The 23,040-nt window shown below is 40.4% G+C and overlaps 1 protein-coding gene across 2 annotated transcripts in view; it reads left to right on the top strand.

The window, feature by feature from the left end:
* Cpne3 (copine 3) overlaps positions 1-20,199 on the top strand; it is a 42,691-nt gene extending 22,492 nt beyond the window's left edge. For both annotated transcript variants that reach the window (XM_038347932.1, XM_038347933.1), the window contains exons 8-16: positions 3,282-3,380; positions 4,676-4,762; positions 6,858-6,917; positions 7,428-7,561; positions 11,589-11,643; positions 13,556-13,607; positions 16,184-16,317; positions 17,517-17,753; positions 19,549-20,199. In XM_038347932.1, coding sequence (XP_038203860.1) covers positions 3,282-3,380; positions 4,676-4,762; positions 6,858-6,917; positions 7,428-7,561; positions 11,589-11,643; positions 13,556-13,607; positions 16,184-16,317; positions 17,517-17,753; positions 19,549-19,659 — 969 coding nt within the window. In that variant the 3' untranslated portion in view covers positions 19,660-20,199. The remainder of the gene's footprint in view (positions 1-3,281; positions 3,381-4,675; positions 4,763-6,857; positions 6,918-7,427; positions 7,562-11,588; positions 11,644-13,555; positions 13,608-16,183; positions 16,318-17,516; positions 17,754-19,548) is intronic.
* The last annotated feature ends 2,841 nt before the right edge of the window (positions 20,200-23,040 follow it).

The following is a 23,040-nucleotide window of genomic DNA, read 5'->3' as shown; positions in this document are numbered from 1 at the left end:
AGCTACAAATTCTAATTTAAAGACAAATCTAGAGAGGGTAAAAGTCTATACCATGCCTATTTGATTGTTTCTGACAAATTAACAACAAAATCATGTCTCTAAAACGTTTTTTTGCTCACAGTGGCATGCTTGCAGGGCCAATTTGTTATAGTAAGTAAATGATTTTCTGTGCTTCGTCTGATAAATGTCTCCATTCTTAAGTCTCTAGCTTGTTGTTAGTTAAACTCACTTTGAGGTTCCCCACATCATCACTCCCTTTACTTCTCTAGCTCTGTGTTCTCTGCAGCATCAGACAGGTCACATCTACAGTTTACGCACTGTTTGGAAGTTACTTAAAGGTCTGGTGAAGAACTGCAGAGCAGAGAATAAAGTCGGGATCTTCTGTGGGTCCATTGCTGTGTTGTCACTCCAGCATGCGCTGTTTTCAGAGGATGAGAGAGAAACAATTGTGCATGCTGCCACCTTGCCTGAAGTGAGGGTGCATAGTGTGCTGTGTGCAGTTTTTGCATATATATATATACATATACACTTTTATGTATATATGCAGACATTTAAATTTCACAAGTTCTTCAGATACTGTTGATTAAATAGTGAATAGCACTGGTGTTTAAATTCTCGAAAAGGGGGAGAAATGGATCCTGCCTCAGCCTTGTCTGTTCATACTGCACTGGAGATGTTATGTCTGCCTTAGAAAGGACTAGGGGCAGCTTTTTCCTTTAGTTCCTGTAGTGAGGAATTAGAACTCAGAGGGTAAAGATGTATTTATTGCTTCTTAAAGTTTTAATTGGTCTAAACTTTTAAAAAACATTTTAGCCCTTACTAAGGTCTAATTAAATCTTATCATATTGAAGTTCTCTTTGACTCATATATAAATCGATGTTTTTTCCATGAAATCTAAAATGTAAGCCACCAAGTGGTTCCTGGGAATTGAACTCAGGACCTTTGGAAGAACAGGCAATGCTCTTAACCTCTGAGCCATCTCTTCAGCCCCACAAAATGTAAAATTTTATTTTGCTGTAGTTTAAGAATGTCTGCTAGCTGGTCAGTGGTGGGACACGCCTTTAATCCCATTAATCCATTCGGGAGGCAGAGATAGGCAGATCTCTGTGAGTTCAAGGCTAGCCTGATCTATAAGAGCAAGTTCCAGGACAGGCTCCAGAGGAACCTTATCTCGATCTTCCCCTCCCCCCCCAAAAAAAGTCGGCTAAAATGATTTCATTCAAGCATTAAGATAATTGTTTTCTGCTTTCTTGAGACTTTGCTTCCTTTAAGAAAAAAAAAAAATTTATTTTTTTCCCTTGACAATGTTAGTCAGATAACGGCTGTTGATTTAAAATTGGGTATTGAAGCTGGGCGGTGGTGGCGCACGCCTTTAATCCCAGCACTCGGGAGGCAGAGACAGGTGGATCTCTGTGAGTTCGAGGCCAGCCTGGTCAACAAGAGCTAGTTCCAGGACAGGCTCCAAAGCTACAGAGCAACCCTGTCTCGAAAAACAGAAAGAAAAAAGAAAAAAAAATAAATAAAATTGGGTATTGAATATGTAGGGCAGGAGTCAAACTGTCAGGCTTAGTCATGGGTAAAAATATCTATAGATTATCTCCTTAAACAAAGCACTTTGCAATTCTAGAATGTGCCTGTTTTGATTGAGATTGATCGATTTTAAGTGTATCTGAAGGATAATGAAAATACGAGTAATGATGGAAGACTTACAGTGTACTGACTAGTCTTATGTCAGCTTGACACACACTAGTGTCATTTGAAAGAGATCTCATTTGAGAAAAATGCCTACGCCAGATTGGCCTGTGGGCAAGACTGTAGTGCCTTTTCTTGATTGGTGAATGATGTGGAAGATCTCAGCTCACTGTGGATAGTGCCACCCCTGAGCAGCTGAGCAATCCATGATGAGCAAGCCAGTAAGGAGTTCTCTTCCATGGCCTCTGCATCAGCTCCTGCCTCCAGGTTCCTGCCTTGTTTGGGTTCCTGTCCTGACTTCTTTTGATGATGAAGAGTGCTGTGGAAGTGAAATAAACCTTTCTCTCCCACATGGATCTTGGTCCTAGTGTTTAATCTCAGCAGTAGAAACCCTAACTAAGACATCCAGTTATGAAAAGCAGTCAGTGTGTAGAACTGAGAAGAAAACCATCATTCTGCCAGATGAGCATGTATGATCCTAAGGATTGTACCTTGGTGACTCACTACAACTTCATGAAGCTGGAAGCCTGGTGGAGCTCTCACCAAAGAGATGCAAATGCTTCTTGTTAGAAGCTTCTGCTTTGAAGCACAGTGTCCTGTGTAAAGAAGATTTTACTTTGTCCCTGTTGCTCACCACACAAGATGCATCTTTTGGCTTTGTACTTAATTCCTTCAAGTTCCATTTCTAAAAAATGGGAATAATAGATCAGCATCTCCATTCTGTGTAACTCTTAGGTCTGTCTAGAGAATGCACACTGTGTAGACATTAAATTTTCATGTAAATGAATTGATGTGTTGAAATTTTATTAGAAATTTACATCCCTCTAATTGATTTTCAGCTTACCCTGAATACAGCTTGCCTTGAACACAGCACCTTATTTTCCCATTGAAAAGTTCTAGCATTCTAGTGAATATTTACTTTTTCTTCAAGGAGAGAAGGGAGGAAGGAGGGAGAAGTAATGTGCATTTAGTAGGATTCAGATCTAAGGCAAGAACTCTAGAACTCTACTTTTTCTCCTCCTTACATGGAATGGGTGTGACCTAGCATGGATACTTCAATGAATTGACTGTTCTTTTTGCTAGAGTTTTCCTTTGTGTTGTAAGATTTCCAATCTTCAGACCAAATCTGACTATCATGTCTAACTTGTAATTACAAACCCAGCCACCATGGTTTGCAGCTGATCAGGCATATTTCCTGTAACTCTAAATTATCTAGGATTTAGTCATTTTTAAGCTGCTAGGCTTCTAGCTCTTATTCAGTGATAATTAAGTAAAGCAAATGAACAAGGCATTTAGCCTTCTACCAGCATCCACAGAGAGTACAGTAGAGGAACTGGTGACTGCTTCCTGTGTAAAATGGAGTCTGTGTTTGTGGATTTCATCTTTCATTGTCTGGGTCCTGTTCTCTGGATAGCTCTGGTTTTAACATGCTTCAGCACCGCTCTAGATAGTTTCTTCCTGTTCCTCCAGTTAGACATTGATATTAAGGGGTTTCCCCTTATTTTAATTAAAATGGCACATTTATTGCAGCCGATACTTTTTAATAAAATTATGCTGATTATTATATATTTTATTATTTTTAATTCCAGGTAGAGTGTTATGATTATGACAATGATGGATCACATGACCTTATTGGAACATTTCAGACCACCATGACAAAACTCAAAGAAGCCTCCCGAAACTCACCTGTAAGTTATTCTTTTGCAATTACATAAGCACTGCAGTTTACCTGTTTATTATTTTATATTTTCTTTAGCTTAGCAATTAGTTTATCATGTTTCTATTCTATATTGCATTAAGCCTTAAAATTTTTAAATTTTGTTAGTAGTCATCCAAAATTCATATATGAGGCAAGTGTCTTACTGAGTGGAGACTATATACTGGTGACCAGCGCTAGGTGAGCACTCCAGACTACAGGGAAGAAAGCAGACTATTACAGTGTGTATCTCTGGTGATGGACGTAGCCTTTCCTCTTGTAGCTTGGAAGGGGAAACATCATAGTCCAGTACTGGGAGAAACAAGGCTGTGCCTGCACAGGAAAGACAGTGCACAGCCAGCCTCAGTGGTCGGTGTGAGTCCCCATGGCTGGCTAAGCCAGACAGATGTCCTGTGATCTCTGTGTGTACCCTTCCTGTTCTTCCATAGAATGACTTCACCCCTCTCTGCAGAGTTTAAAATACTGAAAATTAGGGCTAAGCCCAAGAATCACTGATGTGCAAGCTTAGGTAAACCGAGGAATAGTCATTGATTGTGAAACTTGGAAAGGTTTTTGTTGTGGGGTATCCACCAGCTAAACTACTCAGTCATGAATTTAAACCAATAGAAAATATTGGCTAGCAGACCTGTGACTACACTGGGTGTTTGAGATCCTTTCTTAGGGTGAGCTTTTAAGTACAAAAGCCATGTTCAGGGTTGACATAGTCCAGTAAACAAGGGCAGTGAGTCAGAAGCAGAACTGCAGAAGCCAAAAGCAAGGTTAGTATATTTAGAGACTTTCCCAGAACTATGGACTTTGATGAATGAGGTCTTTGTTTTCATTTTGGATGGTGGTGCTGTCTGTTTGCTAAGTTTTATGGCCTAAATGGTACTTCCATCATGGAATCAGTGGTGCTAAGGTCTGGGAGCCTGTTATACCTCCACAGACAACAGAAGCCCAGCACAGCTGTGAGGAATGTATCTTTTGGTAAGGAAATACCTCAGGTTCAAGACTCATGCACACGAGACTGCCATTCTTGTCAAGTGTATATTTATATTAGAAGTTTAATTTCTTGTGGCCACAGGATTGGGCTTTATGTATTTCTGTTTTATTCTGTTCATTTTTCTTCCTAAGCATGTTTTTGTTTTGTGTTGCTAACAAGATTAAAATTTAGTTTCTTTTCTTTTTCTTTTAAGATTTGATTTTTAGGGAAAAGGTTTAGTGAAATTCATTTTAGTAACTTGGCTATTGCTAGTGAAAATTTTATTTCATTTTCTCCTATTACAGGTTGAATATGAATGCATAAATGAAAAAAAGAGACAGAAGAAAAAAAGCTACAAGAATTCAGGTGTGATCAGTGTGAAGCACTGTGAGGTAAGTTGTCCTTGGCTACTTACAATGACTTCACTTTCTGAGTTCTTGTGCCAGTGTGGTTTCATATCAAACAAGTCCTTACTGTAAACGCTGGAAATTACATGAGCTTGAGATCATCATGGGGGAAAGAATAGGATTAGAAATAATAAAGAAATCTTTCTAATAACCGTGCTTATAAGGTTTGACAACTTTGTGTGTGTGTGTGTGTGTGTGTATGAATCAGTGTTTTGCCTGCATGTAGGTATATGTACTATGTGTGAGGTGTGTGTGCATGTGTGTAGTGATCTGTGGAGCCAGAAGAGGGTGTTAGGTATTCAGGATCTAGAATTACAGACAGTTGTGAGCCTTCGTGTGGGTGCTTGGAACCAACCCTTGTCCTCTGCAAGAACAGCAGGTGCTCTTCAGCACTGGCCCATTGGTAACATTTTAGCAAAGAATAAATAATGAAAGTGTTCTGCTGTCTTAGGAAATGTGAGATTGGAAATGGCCTGACATAGTATATCTATCCTGGATATAATTTCTTCATAAGCTGTCATAAATGGTGGGGGAAAGCCAAGTTTTACCCACTGAAAGGATATTTTTGTTTGTTTTCTTTTGTTTTAGTTTGGTTTTTCGAGACAGGGTTTCTTCTCTGTGTAACAGCCCTAGCTGTCCTGGAACTAGCTCTTATAGTGGCCTCGAACTCACAGAGATAGATCCTCCTGCCTTTACCTCCCAAGTGCTGGGATTAAAGGTGTTCACCACCTCCGTCTAGCTTGGATATTTTGTTTTTGTTTTTAATGCTCTTAAAGTTTTATTACTAAATGTTTTTTTAAATTGTCAGTATATTGGACTTATTATATAATACAGTGACTACATTTCTTCTTTTACCATTGATATTCTAATTTTTTGCTTTTAATCACAGTGTGAATTATTTTATATTTTATTTCTTATACATACTAATCCCAGTTTCCCCTCCCTCCCCTCCTGCTCCCTCTACTTCCCCTCACCCCCATCTGCTCCTCAGAGAGGGTAAGGCCTCCCATGGGGAGTCAATGAATTATTTCACATCACCACGTTGAGGCAGGACCAAGGCCCTCCCTCTCGTGTCTAGGCAGAGCAAGGTTTCTCTCCATAGGAAATTGGCTCTAAAAAGCCAGATCACTCATTAGGGATTCTTTGTGGTCTCATTGCCAGCAACCCCAACCAACTGTCCAAGCTACTCACTGTCACCTTCTTTTAGGGGGCTAGATCGGTCTTATGCATGTTTCCAGGTTATGTGTCTAGAGTTATTTGGCTCCCACTAGTCAGGTCAGCTTTTTCTGTGGCTTTCCCCATCCTGGTTTTGACCCTTTGCTCATGTTATTGCCCCTCCCTCTCTTTGATAAGACTCTTGTAGCTCTGCCCAGTTCCACAACTAAGCACTCTGCAGCTGCACCTTTTTTTATTTGCATGTATTGGTTAACCATAATGGGTTTTTATGACATTCTCCAAATGTACATAATGCAATTTGCTCATATTTACCTTACCCCATTACCCTCTCTTGTCCTCCCAACTAGTCTCTTTTACTTTCACCCCCCCCCCTCCCCTGTGTGTAACTCAGTGAGTTTAATTAGGGTTATTTACAGAAATGTGAGTAGCATACCAGTGGAGACACCTGAAGAAAATGCCTCTCACTCCATCAGCAATCAGTAACAGCTTGTGACTTCTCAGAAGGGGCCTGACACCATGAGCCCTTCCCTTGATATGTTAACCTTAATACTGCTGGGCTTAGGTTGTAGTAAAGTCCTGACACTTGAGGGAGGAGTTCCATGTGCTCAGATGTGAGGTTGATTTCACGTATTTGTGTCATGTCCTATTCAGCATACAAACTCTGAAATGCATATATCATGAACCTTTTGTTTCTCTTGTGTAGTAGGAGAGTTCTGGTTATTTTTCTTTGGCTTTTTGAGACAGGGTTGCTTGGCGTAGCCCTGATGGTTCTAGTACTTGCTTTGTAGATCAGGCTGGCCTCAGACTCAGATAACTGCCGACTTCTGCCTCACATTGCTGGGATTAAAGGTGTGCACCACTACTGACCGAGTTCGGCTTTAACATATATGTGTTTTGTTTCTAGATTACTGTAGAGTGCACATTTCTTGACTACATCATGGGAGGGTGCCAGCTGAATTTTACTGTAAGTAAAACTGAGTTTTCTAGCAAATCTGTTAGGTATTGCCTCACCCCCCTCCCCTGTATTGCAGCATTCTTTTACTGCCAAGCTGCCTTGGTTGTGGAATTTACACAATCTGTTTAACATGCTTTCCTCATAGACCATCTAGGGTCATCATGAAAGTTAGACTTAGTTGGTGAGTTGATGAATAATTTTCCCTCTCTAGAGAAAGCAGATATGCACAAACCAGTGGTTATCCTGTAATAATTTAAGGAATAGAAAGCAGACATGCAAAAACAGCCCTGAAATATGGGTCATTGCATGCGATGATTCATGATTCTTCAATCTAGAAAAAGAAGAACGGGTTGTTTTCATGATGAGGCCTGTTCACTTGTTTGTGTAAATGCTGTGAGAATTTGTTAGGAAATGGCATTAGATGTTCTTGGATAGTTTGGGGCCTTATCTCTGAAGTTTTCTTGTACCTCTAGCTCAGGTAGCCCTGCCCCTCTTTAGTAAGAATTGCTGTCTTGGCAGGTGGGAGTGGACTTCACCGGCTCCAATGGTGACCCCAGTTCTTCAGATTCCCTGCATTACATCAGCCCTAATGGTGTCAATGAGTATCTGACTGCCATCTGGTCTGTGGGATTGGTAATTCAAGATTATGATGCGTGAGTATAACTTTGGGAATACTCAGGTACACGTTTCATAATTGCTTAGGATACTTTCTTTTTATCCCATCATCTAGTGTTCTGATAGAGGTGGGACAGTGCGGATGCTAGACCAGCTTCTTTCTCTTCTTTTTGTTCCTGTGTTTTCCTTTGATCTTCACTCTTGCTGTGACTAGTTATAATGTGTTGCATATAGCTTCTTCATTTTACTGTTGACAGAAGTCAACACGACTCATTTCTTTGATCTGATTTCCTGGGAGTTTTAATGAGGAGTAAGTTGTATATGTGATTGAAGTCTAGATGATGCAATCTTTAATAAAAAATTGTTTCTTACCATATATACATGTTCCTCTCAGTAATAAAATGTTCATTCATTCATTCATTCACTCATTCATTCATTCAGAGAAAGGGTCTACTTCCTTCCCTGGCTTGGAACTCAGTGTGTAGACCAGCCTGACTTTGAAATCACAGAGGTCTGTCTACTTCTATCTTGAAAGCACTGGAATTAAAGAAGTGCATCACCACACTCTGCTGAAGTATTTTTTTCAATTGGAGCGTTTGGCAAGGCTAAAGAGCATCTTAACCTAATTGCTGCAGAGTATTCTGAATGAATTTTCAGTACTTAGATTTTAAGTAGATTTGGAGACCTGGGTGTATTTTGAGTTGTAGAACCAGTACTTCGTCTGTGGAACATCTTGGGTTCAATTCTCAGTCATTAAACTATATGACTTCTACTATTGTTACTACTAGATTTATTTTAACAGCTAATATGTGCCAGAGACCATGTATTAGTCAGAAGAGATGATGAGTCGTAGATGGCAGTCAGTGGGTCATCACATAGCCACTCCTGAAAAGGGTACCAGACCAGGGTAATTTCACACATCAGTTCTTAAAAACGTGTAATTAACAAATCGAAACTTAAATGACAGAATTTAAAAAATTTAGAACGTATCCAGAGTTCAGAAAAAAAGGGACAAATGCAGAATAAAAAAACATCAACTTCTCACTAGCCATCCACAACAAAATTATATTTTCCAATTAAGCTAATGATGTAAATTATATTAGCTAAAAAATTACAGTGAATAAATGTCATCATACAAATCATAATAAATGAATAGGATTTTGTAAAATATTTTGGATTTTTAGTAAGGTAAATTAAAAAATTGAACTGAAGAACTAAGAAGAGACCATATTTAAATAGAAAGAGATCTGTGATAATGATATGAAGTGAAATTTCTCTCACAGTTAATCAGTTTAAATTAGAACTGCATTAGAATACTGACAAAAGGAGTCTTAAATTTCTCTAAATAAAAGGAATGAGAATCATCTAGATATTTTTCTAAAGGAAAGATGGAAAGGAGGGAGAAAGGCAAGAAGAATTTGCTCTAGCAGTTTTCTTTGTTTGGTTTTTGTTTTTAACTTTTGAAAGTATTTATTAATTTTATGTGTATGACTGTTTTGCCTGTGTGTGTATATATATATCTGGTACCCACAGAGTTCAGAAGAGGGTGACATTATGAAGATTGTGAGTCACCGTGTAGGTACTGGGAACCAAACGGCCCTCTGCAAGAACAATAAGTGCTCTTAATCTCTGAGCCATCTCTCAGCCCTGCTCGAACAGCTTTTAAAATTTATTTCAAAACTCAAATATAGAACTATACTTGACCAACTGAACTAAGCATGTAGTTAAGAAATAATCCTGTAACATATGTGAATCTAGTAAGAATAGCATCTAAGAGGCAATGATTGTAACAGCAACATTCTGCATAAGAGTGGAATTTAAAGCCAGGCATAGTGGTCACACCTTTAATCCTAACACTGGGGAGGCAGAGGCAGGTAGATCTCTGTGCCTTTGAGGCCAGCCCGAGCTACATTGTGAGACCCTGTCTTAAGACAAAAACCAAAGAATTGAATTTGAATCCACAATTCATACCTGAAAAATACAATAAGCCACACGTGCCATAAAGCAGATACTCTTCAACAAAGTAGCCTAACAGAATAGTAGTAAGTTCAGGACTGTCCCGATGTCTTTGCAACCCTCAATTTATAGCTTTTGTTTCTGGTGACAAGATCTCTGCTCTTCTTTAGACAGTAGGAAGAGGAGAAAGGGGCCCAGCAGTGCATGTTTATTTCCTCTTAGGGGTATAATGTGATGTTGCAAAAAAAAAAAAAAAAAAAATCTACTTAGCTCCTTGGGCTGGAATCTGGCCACCTGATCTTGGCAGGCTCCTATAGTAAGTACAGTTACTGCCTCCAGTGTCTGTTATTAAAGGAGGGAAGCAGCTACTTCTGCTTCATATCCCATATCAAAGCCCCTTTCAGAGTAATGAGAAGTCTAATACCAAAAGTAAACTTGAAAATGTTTAAGAGAAAAAAAATCGATGATTTGTTTATAATTTGCATTGTACCTGGCTGCTAAGACAACAGAGGCAGAAATCTTGGAATAATTTGTATGTGTTCACATTCTCTAATATGAAAATTCATGAAAGAGGGTGGGGAGATGGCTCAGTGGGTAAGAGCGATTTCTGTGAAAGAAAGAGACGCTCAGTTAGATCCTCAGCACCCATTCAAAAGCTTAACATGGTTGTTTGTGCCCATAATCAGTGTTGGGAGATGGAAGGGATAAAGACGGAGCTGGTGTCCCCTTTGGGTGTTCATAGACTCATTAGTAAAAGAATTTAAAAAGAAAATCTATGGAAGTTTCTAAACAACATTAGAGACAGGCCTCAGGTCCAGCTCACCCACACTCCCACCACTAGGGCCAGCTCTACTGTTTTGCTTAGACGAGGCACCGGCCACTCCAGTTGTCTTGACCCTGGTGGCAGCACAGCCTCAAACAACAGCTAGGTGATAAGTTGCGACCTAGTCACTGGGCAAAAAAAAAAAAGATATTTTTGACATGACATGGGTTCTATCTTTAATGGAAAATAAGTCTCGAATGTTAAGAATTAATAATACAGTACGAGTGAAGTGGTTGTGAGGTGCAGGCGCCTGTGCCGAGCCTGACGACCTCAGTTGCCCTCTGTTCTCCACGTACACGCTGTAGCAAGCACGTGACCCCACACATATAAATAAGTAAACGTCGTAAGTACGAGTGAGCATACAAAGACTACTCCAGTAGAAAACTGTGTTCCGTGGGGTTTTGTAGTAAGGCACGATGGCCACCTTCACTGTGCCTCTTGGGGAATACCCATACCCTGGGCATGTCAATACCACTTCACGTGTTCTATATTCAGGGCCACACTCTGTGTCCATAAACGGCAGGCTCCAGATGGACGTATGTTTTCTTGCAGAAAGTTGGCATTTCCCACAATGTTTCTATGGTCAATTGTATGAATATTCACATCAAATGACATAAGTAAATGCTACAAATAACCTCGTCGTTTGAGGCCTAATTTTTTACCAAACAGTCCTACTTAAAGGAAAAAAAAGATGTGGTTTTGTTTGTTTATTTGTTTGTTTTTGGCTTTTCATATTTGTTCAGTGAAATATGAGGTTTAAATGGAAAATAGTGGGTTATGAGACATATTTCATTTATTTATTTATTTAATGTGTATATGTGTGCGTGAGTGCATGTACATACACCACATGTGTGCAGGAGCCTGTGGACATCAGCAGAGGTATTGAATCCCCTGAGCTGTACTTGCAGGTGCTGGGAAATAAACCCAGGCCCTCGTCAAGAACAAGTGCACTTAACTACCGAGCTATCTCTTGCCCCATAAATTGTAATTTATGCTTCTCTCAAGGCATTAAGGTGGAGAGCAATAGAGGAACATACTCAAGTATATATCACACATGCATGTCACACACACCAAAAAAACCTCTGTAGATATTTCTTCCTTTAATGCACAGAAAAACATTTAAAGTGAGTGTTTTCCAGAGTTAGCATTGGCATTAGTAAAGGGAGTGCTAGGTAATTTTTTGTTTATAATTTTTATGGCTCTGGATTTTTTAAATCTAAGCTCATAAATATGAATAAATATATATTATATCTAAAATAATTGGATTTGTTTTCTTTTTCTTTTAGTGATAAGATGTTTCCAGCTTTCGGCTTTGGAGCTCAGGTGCCTCCTCAGTGGCAGGTAATTCCTCCCCTCCCCGTCTTTTTTTAATTTTCATTGATCCTTTGTAGATTTCACATCATGCATTCCAATCCCACTAATCTCCTGTACCCTCACATCTGCCCTTTGCCCTTGCAATGCCCCCCTCCCAATAACAAAACCAAATTTAAAAGAAAAGCCAAAACCAAACCAAACCAAACAACAATAACAAAAAGGAGAAGAATCTCATCATGGAAGCTGTAGTGTGGCCTGTTGAGTTCACACAGATCACCCTTTATTCCATTCATCTTTACTTGCAAGTGTTCATTGCCAGAGTCATTGGTCAAGCTCAAGGTCTCTGACTTCTGCTAAGCCATCAATAATGCAATAATAGGTTCTCACTAGGGCTCCTCTTGGATATCCCATTGTTGTCCTGTGTTGTGAAGATCTTGCTGTTTTAGATCTGTAGGTTCATCCCCTTCACCTGCCCACCCAGTCTCACAGATGAGATTGGGGTGGGCAAACTCATAGTCCTGGTTCTGGGCCTGGGTGGTAGCTGGGCTGGTCAGCCCTCCAGCTTTCCCTCATCATCATTACCCAGGCAAGCTCTCCAGCACTGCCCAAGCTAGTTCACCCAGTGTGGTCTGCAGCAAGGAGCCGGGCCAGTTCTATTCTCAGGGCCTCAGGTCCAGGTCACCCACACTCCCACCACTAGGGCCAGCTCTACTGTTTTGCTCAGATGAGGCACCGGCCACTCCAATTGTCTTGACCCTGGTGGCAGCACAGCCCTCAAACAACAGCTAGGTGATAAGTTGCGACCTAGTCACTGGGCATTTGCACCTCCCCACTCTGCATCACAGGCCAGGGACATCAACTCAGATCCAGGCTGTGGTAGGGTCAAAGACCCAGACATGGTTCTCAGCAGGAACCATGGTATCACCATGGCCCCAGGTGGCAATGCAGGCTGCCAAGCACCGCGCCCCCGTGTCTGCGTTCGATGCTCTTTTATCCAGTTACCGAGCTTCAGGCAAGGGGCTGGAGGTTAAAATACACAAACACATACAGACAGACATACAACGACACGGGTCATCCTTGAATTCCCCAAAAATGCCCCCTTTATTGTGTTCAGGGGCAGAATTAGCCACGCCCCAGCCAAACCCACCAGAAACCACTCTGCCATCAGAAACTCCTGAAGGTCTCGTGCTCAGAACAGCTGTAGGCACTCAGATCAGGGGATTCTCCCTGCTCCCAACAGCAGGCCACCCAGATTGACATGGCCCTCTGACAACCAACATGGCTCCAGGTGGTGGCCCACACCACAGGGTTCTGCATAGCTGTCAGTGGCAACAGAAGCCATAGACATCACCTCAGTCACTGTTGACTGTTTCAGGTCCTCAGACAAAGACCTGGCCCTTGGCATACTGGCCCAGGCTGGGATATCACCTTGGACTTGGGTGGCTAGCAGGCCATTCACGTCAGCCTCTTCCTCACCAACCTTACGTCTTCAGATCTGCCTCTCTCCACAGCCCATGAATGGTTTTGCCTCTCTCTCCTCTCTAGTGTGTGCTCTCTCCCCTCCCCCACCCTATACTCGCTTACCATAGTGGTGCCCAACCACGCTGGCATTATAGCTGTTGGTTGGGTCACAGGTGGCTCATAGTTGAGTCCTGCCTGCCTCAGCTGCAAGGCATGGTGTGGAGCTGTTGCTTTTCTCTTGCATACATGGGCCTAGAAACCTTGGGCTTGGTATGATGGTGCCAGACTGCCAGGTGCCACAGGCATTGGGTAGGCTCTTGGCTGATAGTGCCCTCCAGACCAAGAAGTCTGGGGGTGGAGCCGTCTGTGTCCTCCAGTGACTCAGGCCTGGAAAGGATTGAGCTGGCAAGCAATCTCCTTTTAAAACTTTATTCTGGACTAGCAAACAGGCCTCACCAGCCCTTTTTTCTTTTGACAGGTGTCTCATGAATTTCCAATGAACTTTAACCCATCAAACCCCTATTGTAATGGTGAGTAAAGTCAAAAAGCCAAACATGAAGACCACCTCATTCATTCTTATCTTTTTCCTTGCAGGTTAGAGCTACTCATATTTCATCTCTAAATTTCAGGTTGTGACACATTTAGCTTTCTGTTTTGTTTGGCAGAAAATCACCTCACGTTGGTGCTTATCTGAAATTGAAATTGTTTTTAGAATATACTAAATATACTTATGTCACCTGACAACTCATTTTAGAAGTTTTATGCTCTATAAATAGTGTGAAACCATCCTTGGTCTGCTCATCAAGCAAATAACATTTTCACTTTAAGTTTATAGTCTGAAAAAAAAAAAAACCAATTTGGTTGTAGATCAAAGATACGCTACATAGAAAAAAGTAAGGCTTTAAGACACCGAAGTTAAATTCTATTTTTCTGAAGACATCATTAGCCTAGTTGCCTAGAAATCGCATTTTACTTATTGCTTTAGTGCAAGGAAGTATTTCAGTGTAATTCAGTGTTAAGTGAGTCTTCAGACTTTGTGAGGGGAGTAAATCGCTAACGCCCTTCCTGATACAAAGCAAGCGTCATAATACAAGTGGAGAGGATACTTCTCTCTGTCAGTGTTCTGTGCCGTGAAGAGGCACCATGACCATGGCAACTTTTACAAAAGAAAACGAGTTTCAGAATTTAGTTCGTTATTCTCAAGGTGGGGAGCATGGTGGCATGCAGGAAGACATAGGAAGAAGAGAGAGAACTTAACATGGGCTTCTGAAACCTCAAACCCCACCCCAGTGATGCACTCTCTCCCATAAGGCCACACCTAATCCCTTCAGATAATGCCACTCCCTGGTGACCAAGCATTCATCTCTGACCTACGGGGACCATTCTTATTCAACTCACCACAGCTATTGTTGCTGGAATTACATGCTCAGATTTTCTACAGTGTATTCCATTGCAGTTGGTGCTGTTGCTAGCTGTGGTTAATGTTATTGTTACTACTGTTAGACTAATTCCTAGATACACTATCAGTTTATCACTGTAAAATCACATCTCCGTGAGAATTGTTCTCACAGGTTGCTCAAGGCCTCTTGCTTCTAAATTCAATATGACCAAAAGGAGTTTCTTGGAACTCTTAAATTTTAAGAGGAGAAAATTGATATTTTGTTCTTGTCCTTGATCTGTTTTGGGTTGAAAAGTTTTCTGCAGGGTTGAGGGATGAGTCCGTGAATAAAAACACTTACTATAGGGGCTGGAGAGATGGCTCAGAGGTTAAGAGCATTGCCTGCTCTTCCAAAGGTCCTGAGTTCAATTCCCAGCAACCACATGGTGGCTCACAACCATCTGTAATGGGGTCTGGTGCCCTCTTCTGGCCTTCAGGCATACACACAGAGAGAATATTGTATACATAATAAATAAATAAATATTTAAAAAAAAAAAAACACTTACTATACAAACATGAGGACCTGAGTTGAAATCCCAACCAGCCACGTAGAAAGTTTGGCATGACTGGACATTCCTGTTACCTCGGAGGGCACAGAAAGATAGACCTGGAGAGTTCACTGGCTAGCCAGCCTAACCAAAATGGTTCATATTATACCCTATTTTAAGGCAGAAGATGGAGAGCAATGGAAGAGGACGCCTGACACCTTGTTCTGGTGTCTGTGTGGCATGCACAGGTGTGCATAGCTGCATATTCATTTGCAGGTACCATACATGTACACCACACACATACACACTACACACAAATGAATAAAAATTTAAAATACACTAAAATAGGAAATTAAAACATCTTTAAAACACACCACAGACAAGTTTCTGTGGTCTCAAAACATAGCACAGGGAATTCTTTTGAGATTTATAGCATTTGCCTGCATCGTAAACTGTCATTGAGGATAGAATCAACACACGCCTACTAGGATACTCGTTTGTGGACTCTACACCAGGATACTAGCCATATCCAGGCCACGCTATTTTAACAGAAATAGCCCTACACCTTGGTGACTTATAGTAGCATATCTGTTTCTTACTCATTTGACTTGTAGCTAGATCACAACTGTTTTCTATATTTCTTTTTTAGTTTGTTTTTATAAGATAGGGTCTTGCCATGTAGTTCAGGCTATAAACTTGGCCTCCTTCTACCTCAATTTCCTGAGTGCAGGGACAGAAGATGTAACACCTCATCCAGCTCTCCCCAGCCTAAAGGGACTAGCTCTTCACCTGCTGCTCCTGTGAGCCAGGAAAAGAGTATAAGAACTAGAGAAAACAGGCAATTGGTTCTAAAAGCATCTGCTTAGATGCTGGCCCTGTCTGTTTATATACATTGAATTATATATAGCCCTGTTCAACTTGCTACTCATAATACTGGCAAGCCGAACTGTTTACAGTTTCTACTGAAAATGCAGGAAACAGCCTATGTGAATATTAAACTAATGCCGTCTATTATACCATGCCTGACCCTTACTTGTATCACCTAGATAATTAGAATTAGTTAGCTTTATAACCTTATAATTTTATAGAAATTTGCTAATATGTATATAGTTGTGCTTCCCAGTACTGTGGTTTAACAAATTATATTTGAGGATTTTTAATACTACTTTCTTTGATCTAGGAATCCAAGGCATTATAGAGGCTTATAGGACCTGTCTTCCTCAGATAAAACTCTATGGACCAACTAATTTTTCTCCAATTATAAATCATGTGGCCAGGTTTGCAGCTGCAGCCACACAGCAGAGGACAGCATCTGTAAGTGCTCTAGGCTCAGAAACAGGAAGGGTGTGGTTGGTACTTCTTCCTGGTTGCCATACTGTTTATTGAATTTGTCAGGATAATAAGTCAAGAGTAAGGAGTAATGATATAATTAGCATTGGTTTGGGAGAGGTATCTGTTGCTATTAATGATCACTAAATAATGCTTACATTTTTGAGTCTTTTTTCTGGCTTCAGAAGTAATTTACTAGATTCTACAAAAAGGGGGGCTATTAACTTTTAAAAAAAATCCTTCATGTGAAAGCCTTTGAGTACATCAGTTGTTGGTCTTGTATCACTTACCATAATGCAAAAGTTTGAATTGGCTGACCATTACCAGTCAGATGTTGGTCATCAAATCTTTCAAGCTGTAGTATATTTAAAATTAGGGGCAGAGATTGTAGGGAGCCCCATTGTGTAGGTGTTGAAAAGTTAAACAAGATAATTCATTTAAAGTGCAAACAGTGCCTGGGTCAGAGAGAACACTTCCATACTATAAGTTACTATCTTAAATCTTAGTCCTGCCCTTTATCTTTAATGCCAATGCTAACTCTGGAAAACACTCACTTTAAATGTTTTTCTGTGCATTAAAGGAAGAAATACTCGGGAAAGTTTCATCAAAAAAAAACAAATTTTTTTTTGTTGTTGTTGTTTTTTTGAGACAGGGTTTCCCTGTAGTTTCTAGAGCCTGTCCTGGAACTAGCTCTTGTAGACCAGACTGGCCTCGAACTCAGAGATTCGCCTGCCTCTGACTCCCGAGTGCTGAGATTAAAGGCGTGCGCCACCACCGCCCGGCAAAAAAAAAACCAAAAATTTTTTTGAAGCGTGTGTTTTAGCTGGGCAGATAACCCTTCTTTGGAAGTTTGGGATCTGTTGAGAGTGGAGTTCTCATTTGCTCCCTTGTCCCAGTCTTTGACATGTTTAATGAGTGTTTACTCTTCTGCTTACTTGAAAGGTTTGTCTTTGACATTTAGAGGTCTTCTGTGTATTTTTTTTTCAACCTATTCTGTGATGTGTTGCACTTCTAATGAATCTACAGTTGATCCTTGTCGTCAGAGAATTACAGGCTCTGTTATCTGTTGATAGCCCAGAAACACGCTGGCAGTGATTTGAGTGAAGCAGTTGCTCACTAACCCAGGCCAGTCCTTTACTGTTTGACCTTCACCTGCTCGGGGAACATGTTTTCCTTTTTGGCAGCAATACTTTGTGCTCTTGATCATCACGGATGGTGTGATCACAGACCTTGATGAAACTAGACGCGCGATCGTCAACGCTTCCAAGCTGCCCATGTCTATCATCATCGTGGGAGTGGGGGGAGCCGACTTTAGTGCCATGGAGTTTCTGGATGGTGATGGGGGGAGTCTCCGTTCCCCATCAGGAGAGGTGGCCATAAGAGATATTGTTCAGTTCGTGCCTTTCAGACAGTTCCAGAATGTGAGTACCATTCTTTCTGACTTAAACAGGATGCTTTTGCTTTTGCATGTGAGAGGTTCGATTTGGTTGGGCATTTGTTTATCCTTTGTGCTTTTGATATAATAACAGAATGATAAACTTCAAATAATATTGCTAAGAATATTTTAAGATTTTTTTGTTACTTTGTATTCATCACTTTCCTCGTGGCTGTGAAAGTTGTCTGGCAAAGACACCTTGTAGAAGGAAAATTTTCCTTTGGCTCATTGTGAACACAGACTGCTTGTTCATTCCTCAGCTGCCCAGACCCAAATAATCACACAGAAACTAAATTAATTACAACACTGCATGGCTATTAGCTCAGGCTTCTTATTAACTAACTCTTACATCTTAAATTAACCCATTTCTATTAATCTGTGTATCAGCACGAGGCACTTGTAAGGGTCCAGCATCTGTCTCCTTCAGCAGCTACATGGCGTCTCCTGACTCTGCCTTCTCTCTCTCTCAGTGTAGATCAGGCTGACCATTTTGAGAACATGGAAGGATTTAATGTATAATGCGACATGAAATATAGTCTTATATCCACATATTTAAAAAACAAAAATAAAAACCCATATGTGAATGTTTTAGCAGCTTTATTCATAATAGATAAAAAGCTGGAAACAACCCAGATATCCTTCAACAGGTAAATGATGAAGAAAACTATGGTATATCCATAGCATGGGATACTTATGAGCAGACTTTAAAAGCAATATCCGGTGTTTTTACAAATGCTGATATGAAGGCCTTCCATGAAGGGGTTGTTTAGGAAAAAAAGCATTTAGAATTATTCTGTTTACGTCACTCCTGTAAACAGAATGGTAACTAATATTCAAAACACCTTTTAAAATCAGTTCATGGTATTACTCAGGCTAATAGGTAATTAAAATGGGGGTTGCATTTAGTAATTATGAGAATAATAAACTCTTTGTGTGACTGACATAAAGTCTCTAGGCACAAGTAGAACAGTGTGGGTTTTGTTTTGTTTGGTTTTCCGAGAGAAAGTTTCTCTGTAGCTTTGGTGCCTGTCCTAGAACTAGCTCTTGTAGACCAGGCTGGCCTCGAACTCACAGAGATCCGCCTGCTTCTGCCTCCCGAGTGCTGGGATTAAAGACCTGTGCCACCACTGCCCAGCTCTAAAACAACCTTTTAATGTGGCTTTCTTAAAAAGGAAACGCTAAGGATGCATTACAAACAATAGGCCGTGCATCTAAGCACACCCCTGTGGTGTCAGCACTCAGCAAACAGAGGCAGGAAATATATCAAGGTCACTCAGAAGGCAGAAGCAGGCCATCTCACGTTCAAGGCCAGCTTGGTCTACACAGTGTTTTCCAAGCCAGGTCGGGCTACATAGTAAGACCCTGCCTCAAAAAGTAAGAGGCATAACAACAGCAGACTTATTAAATATGAAATGGGTGGCACCCAGGAACTTGACACATACTAGCACTGATAATGATGGCAATTATAAATACCATGAATTACTTTTCCTATATTATGTGGACTGTTCCTAAGGCACAAACCTAGAGGCTGGGAATTACTACTTTTTAATTACTGCTGAGTTATCTCTAGTCTTTTATCAAACAGCCAGAATATCAGCCAAAATGGTTGTGTATGCCTGCAATTTCAGCACTTGGTAGGTAGAGTTAGAAGGATGGAGAAAGTTCCGGGTCATACCTGACTACATAGTGAGTTCAAGGCCAGGTTAAGCTACAAGAGACAACTATGCAAGCCAGCAAATCTCCATTTGGTAATAGTAACTGTGACTTTGTTTTTCCTCAAGGCTCCAAAAGAAGCCCTTGCTCAGTGTGTCTTGGCAGAGATTCCCCAGCAGGTGGTGGGCTACTTCAACACCTACAAACTCCTTCCTCCCAAAAACCCCGCTGTGAAGTAGGAGGCAGGACACCTCCAGAATTCCTAAGCTGTGTGGAGCAATGGCATCTCTTATGCAGAATGATTTATCTACCTTATATGCTTTTCACCCACAGTGTTCCGGATAGAAACCCATCTTTTTGTACGTATTTTATCTGTTTAAAGCATACATTTTATACTTTTTGAAAAGGACAATAGCAAGTCTGTCTCTGCTTAGTAAATTCAATGATTGTTAGTGATTTATAGAAATTCTAAGAGTGCTATTTGGAATTGTATTTAATGTGGGAAAAGTGGGAATTTGTCGGTTTGTTGTCTACTTTATATAATGAAAATTCCATTTTAAAATGTAGTCAGAGCAAATGAGGAATTACAAGATGATGTGGTTTGCAGGTTGCTATACTGTTGATAGTAAATATACTCTGTACTTGTGACTGAGAGAGCTCCTTAAGACAAATAGTACTGAACTGTTATCTGTTACTCTGTATTTTGTCCCTTTTCATGCTGCAATAATGCATTATGCATTATACAAAGCTGTTTTCACTCGGTCTTCATGAAAAGCAAGGGGCTTACTCAGTTTTTTGTTTTGTATTGTATTGTGTTTGTTTGTTTGTTTGTTTGTTTCCAAGGCAGGGTTTCTTTGTGTAGCTTTGGAGCCAGTCCTGTAACTCTGTAGACCAGGCCGGCCTTGAACTGAGATCCACTTGCTCTGCCTCCCAAGTGCTGGGATTAAAGGTGTGCACCACCACTGCCTGGCCTGTCAGTTTTTAAAATGTACAATCAACCAGGGAGAAAATTGTTGTAGACAAGACAGTTTTGCCTTTTGAAATCTCTTCTTTTCACTGTGAACTATTGCTCACAACATGGTCAGATTTGGCCTTTCTTTTACTGAATAAACAAGACACTTGAGCTTCTGTTGAAGTACAAATGATAGGTCATCCCAGCATTTATATAACTTAGATCAGTGTAAGTTGGCTAAGTGATTTGGATTGCTTTGTCTGTTAAAGCTGTGAGGACCAAACATTTAAGATAAAATTTAATTATTGTAGGCTTGGCATGATGATACTTCATCCCAGTACTTGAGAGATAGAAGCAGCTGGACGGTCATCAGAAGCCAACCCGCATACATAGTAAGTTCTAGGTCAGTCAGCTACACAGAATATGTTTCAAAGTAACAAAGAAAAGTAAATAATTGAGAAATCATCCTATTTTTCTATCTAATGGCATAATTGTTAGAGATCATTTTTATTCTTTTCTTGCTATGCACCTGCACATTGATTTTTATAGATTTATTTAGATATTTTTGCCTTTTAAAGATATTTTTGTTTTCTTTAAACATATAGTTCCAGTTATTTATTAATCAAAATTCCATTTTTCATTTCAATAATGTACTATTTCCTAAGTCCAGAATGTGTTCTGTTACACATACAACCTGATACATTTAAAAAGGAAAAAAAAAAACAACACATACAAATACTTTTTCAACTTTTTTGAAACTTTTTCAACTGCTACATTTAGATAGTGTGGACTTAGCATGCTTGTTTTGAAGAATAGAATTACCTCAACTTTACCCTTTGAAATGTACTGCTTCCTGAGCACCACATTTTTGGGATAGATTCTGTAACATTTGTCTGAAATCTGGATGCCAAATACTTTTCCTAGCACGAGTCAGTGTTACTGAGTCCCACTATTGCTGCCTGTGTCTTCGTTCTCTGCAGGCTTCTCAGAAAGCACTTATGGCTGAGATCTGGCTCAGAGGAGATCGACTAGTCTTGTTTGCGTAGCCCAGTGAGGGTTGTCTCCATCTTCTTATGAGCTGTTAACCTGACGCCGTGCACCTCTATCACAGGGCTTCTTAAATTTACTTTTACTCTGCATCCTTTCACTCTGGACATGTTTATGCAACCCCAGTCTTATAAGCATTTAAAGTAGGTAATGCAAATCAAACATTTCAAGTAAATCAAATAAAATTTATTTTAGGGATCTGGACAGATGGCTGAGGGTTCAGAGCATATATTGCTCTTGCAAAAGACCTGAATTTGGTTCCCAGAACCTACATCAGGCAGCTCACAGTTGGCTGTGACTCCAGCTCCTGGGGACCTGATGTCTTCCTCTGTCCTCAGTGTGCACCTGCACACATCCACACAGAGCACACATTTTTTTTTTTTTTTTTTTTTTTGGTTTTTCGAGACAGGGTTTCTCTGTAGCTTTGGAGCCTGTCCTGGAACTAGCTCTTGTAGACCAGGCTGGTCTCGAACTCACAGAGATTCGCCTGCCTCTGCCTCCCGAGTGCTGGGATTAAAGGCGTGCGCCACCGCCGCCCGGCCAGAGCACACGTTTTTATTTAGCACAATTTTTGTTAGATTTACAATTTTACCACATATTAAAGAGGAAGACATATTTGCCTACTCATAAGGTGGATATGCTTTGTTTTTTTTACATAAGAATTAGTTATCAACTAAGAGCATCTTCGATGTGCTTCAGACTTGGTTGATATTTTGTTTTTCTAATTGTCAGTGCTTTCACTTAAATACATAGTACAAAATGTCATAAATATGTTTAGGGGTGTTTCAGAGTTTAGAAGTTCTGTCCCTATCCAAAGCCAAAAGACATTTAAAGATTTTGAATGAAGTTGAAGCCTACAATTTTTAAAATAAACTTTCTAACACAATACAGTCTAGAGATTCTGACTTGATTATTGACTTGATTCAGAATAGCAGGGGGTATTGAAGTCTTTGTTTTCTATAACTAAGCATTTAGGTTCAGGAAGCTTAGTTTGTACAGTAAAATGACTGTAACCCATAATACATGAAGTAACCTGAATCGAGCTAAGGTATTCAGACAGGGTTTATTGTTGTTGAATGGCAAGACAGAAGGTGCATCAGGTGTGTCTCAGAACCAAGGCTGCAGTGAAGTTGAGCAAGCCCAGAAACACCTCAGATTCATTACACATTTGGTTTTGAATTAATTTTTGGCCATTGTACAATAGACATTAGAAGCCTTTTACTGTTGTCAGGTTTTTCAGTCTACGTGACTGCTTATGGGGCCATGACCAATGCTTCAGGACCCTGGGCTCCACAGCGTGATTCATTAGCAACAATTCAATAGAGGAGGCAAAGACTGATTTTCTTTCTTTTCTTTTCTCTATTTTGAAACCATTATTGTTTTACACATCTCAGTTCTCTGTGCTTGGAAAGACGTCACTGTGGTTTTCAGGACTTTCTTTTGCATATAGAAGGAACAAGCACAGAAATGGCTTACAGATTCTCGGTGCTTGTTATGCAGTAGCAGAGGGGCTTCTCTGGCTCTGAAGCAGGGCCCACTGAGCTTGCTCAGCCCCAGAGGGTGCTCAGAACCGCAGTCCCTTCTTCATGTTTGCATTGGGCATCTGGCAGCCATCTTCCTG

Source organism: Arvicola amphibius, chromosome 11 (genome assembly GCF_903992535.2).
Source record: "Arvicola amphibius chromosome 11, mArvAmp1.2, whole genome shotgun sequence".
NCBI lineage: Eukaryota > Metazoa > Chordata > Mammalia > Rodentia > Cricetidae > Arvicola > Arvicola amphibius.
Note: the sequence above shows the minus strand (reverse complement) of the source record. Positions and strands in the feature narration are given on the sequence as shown.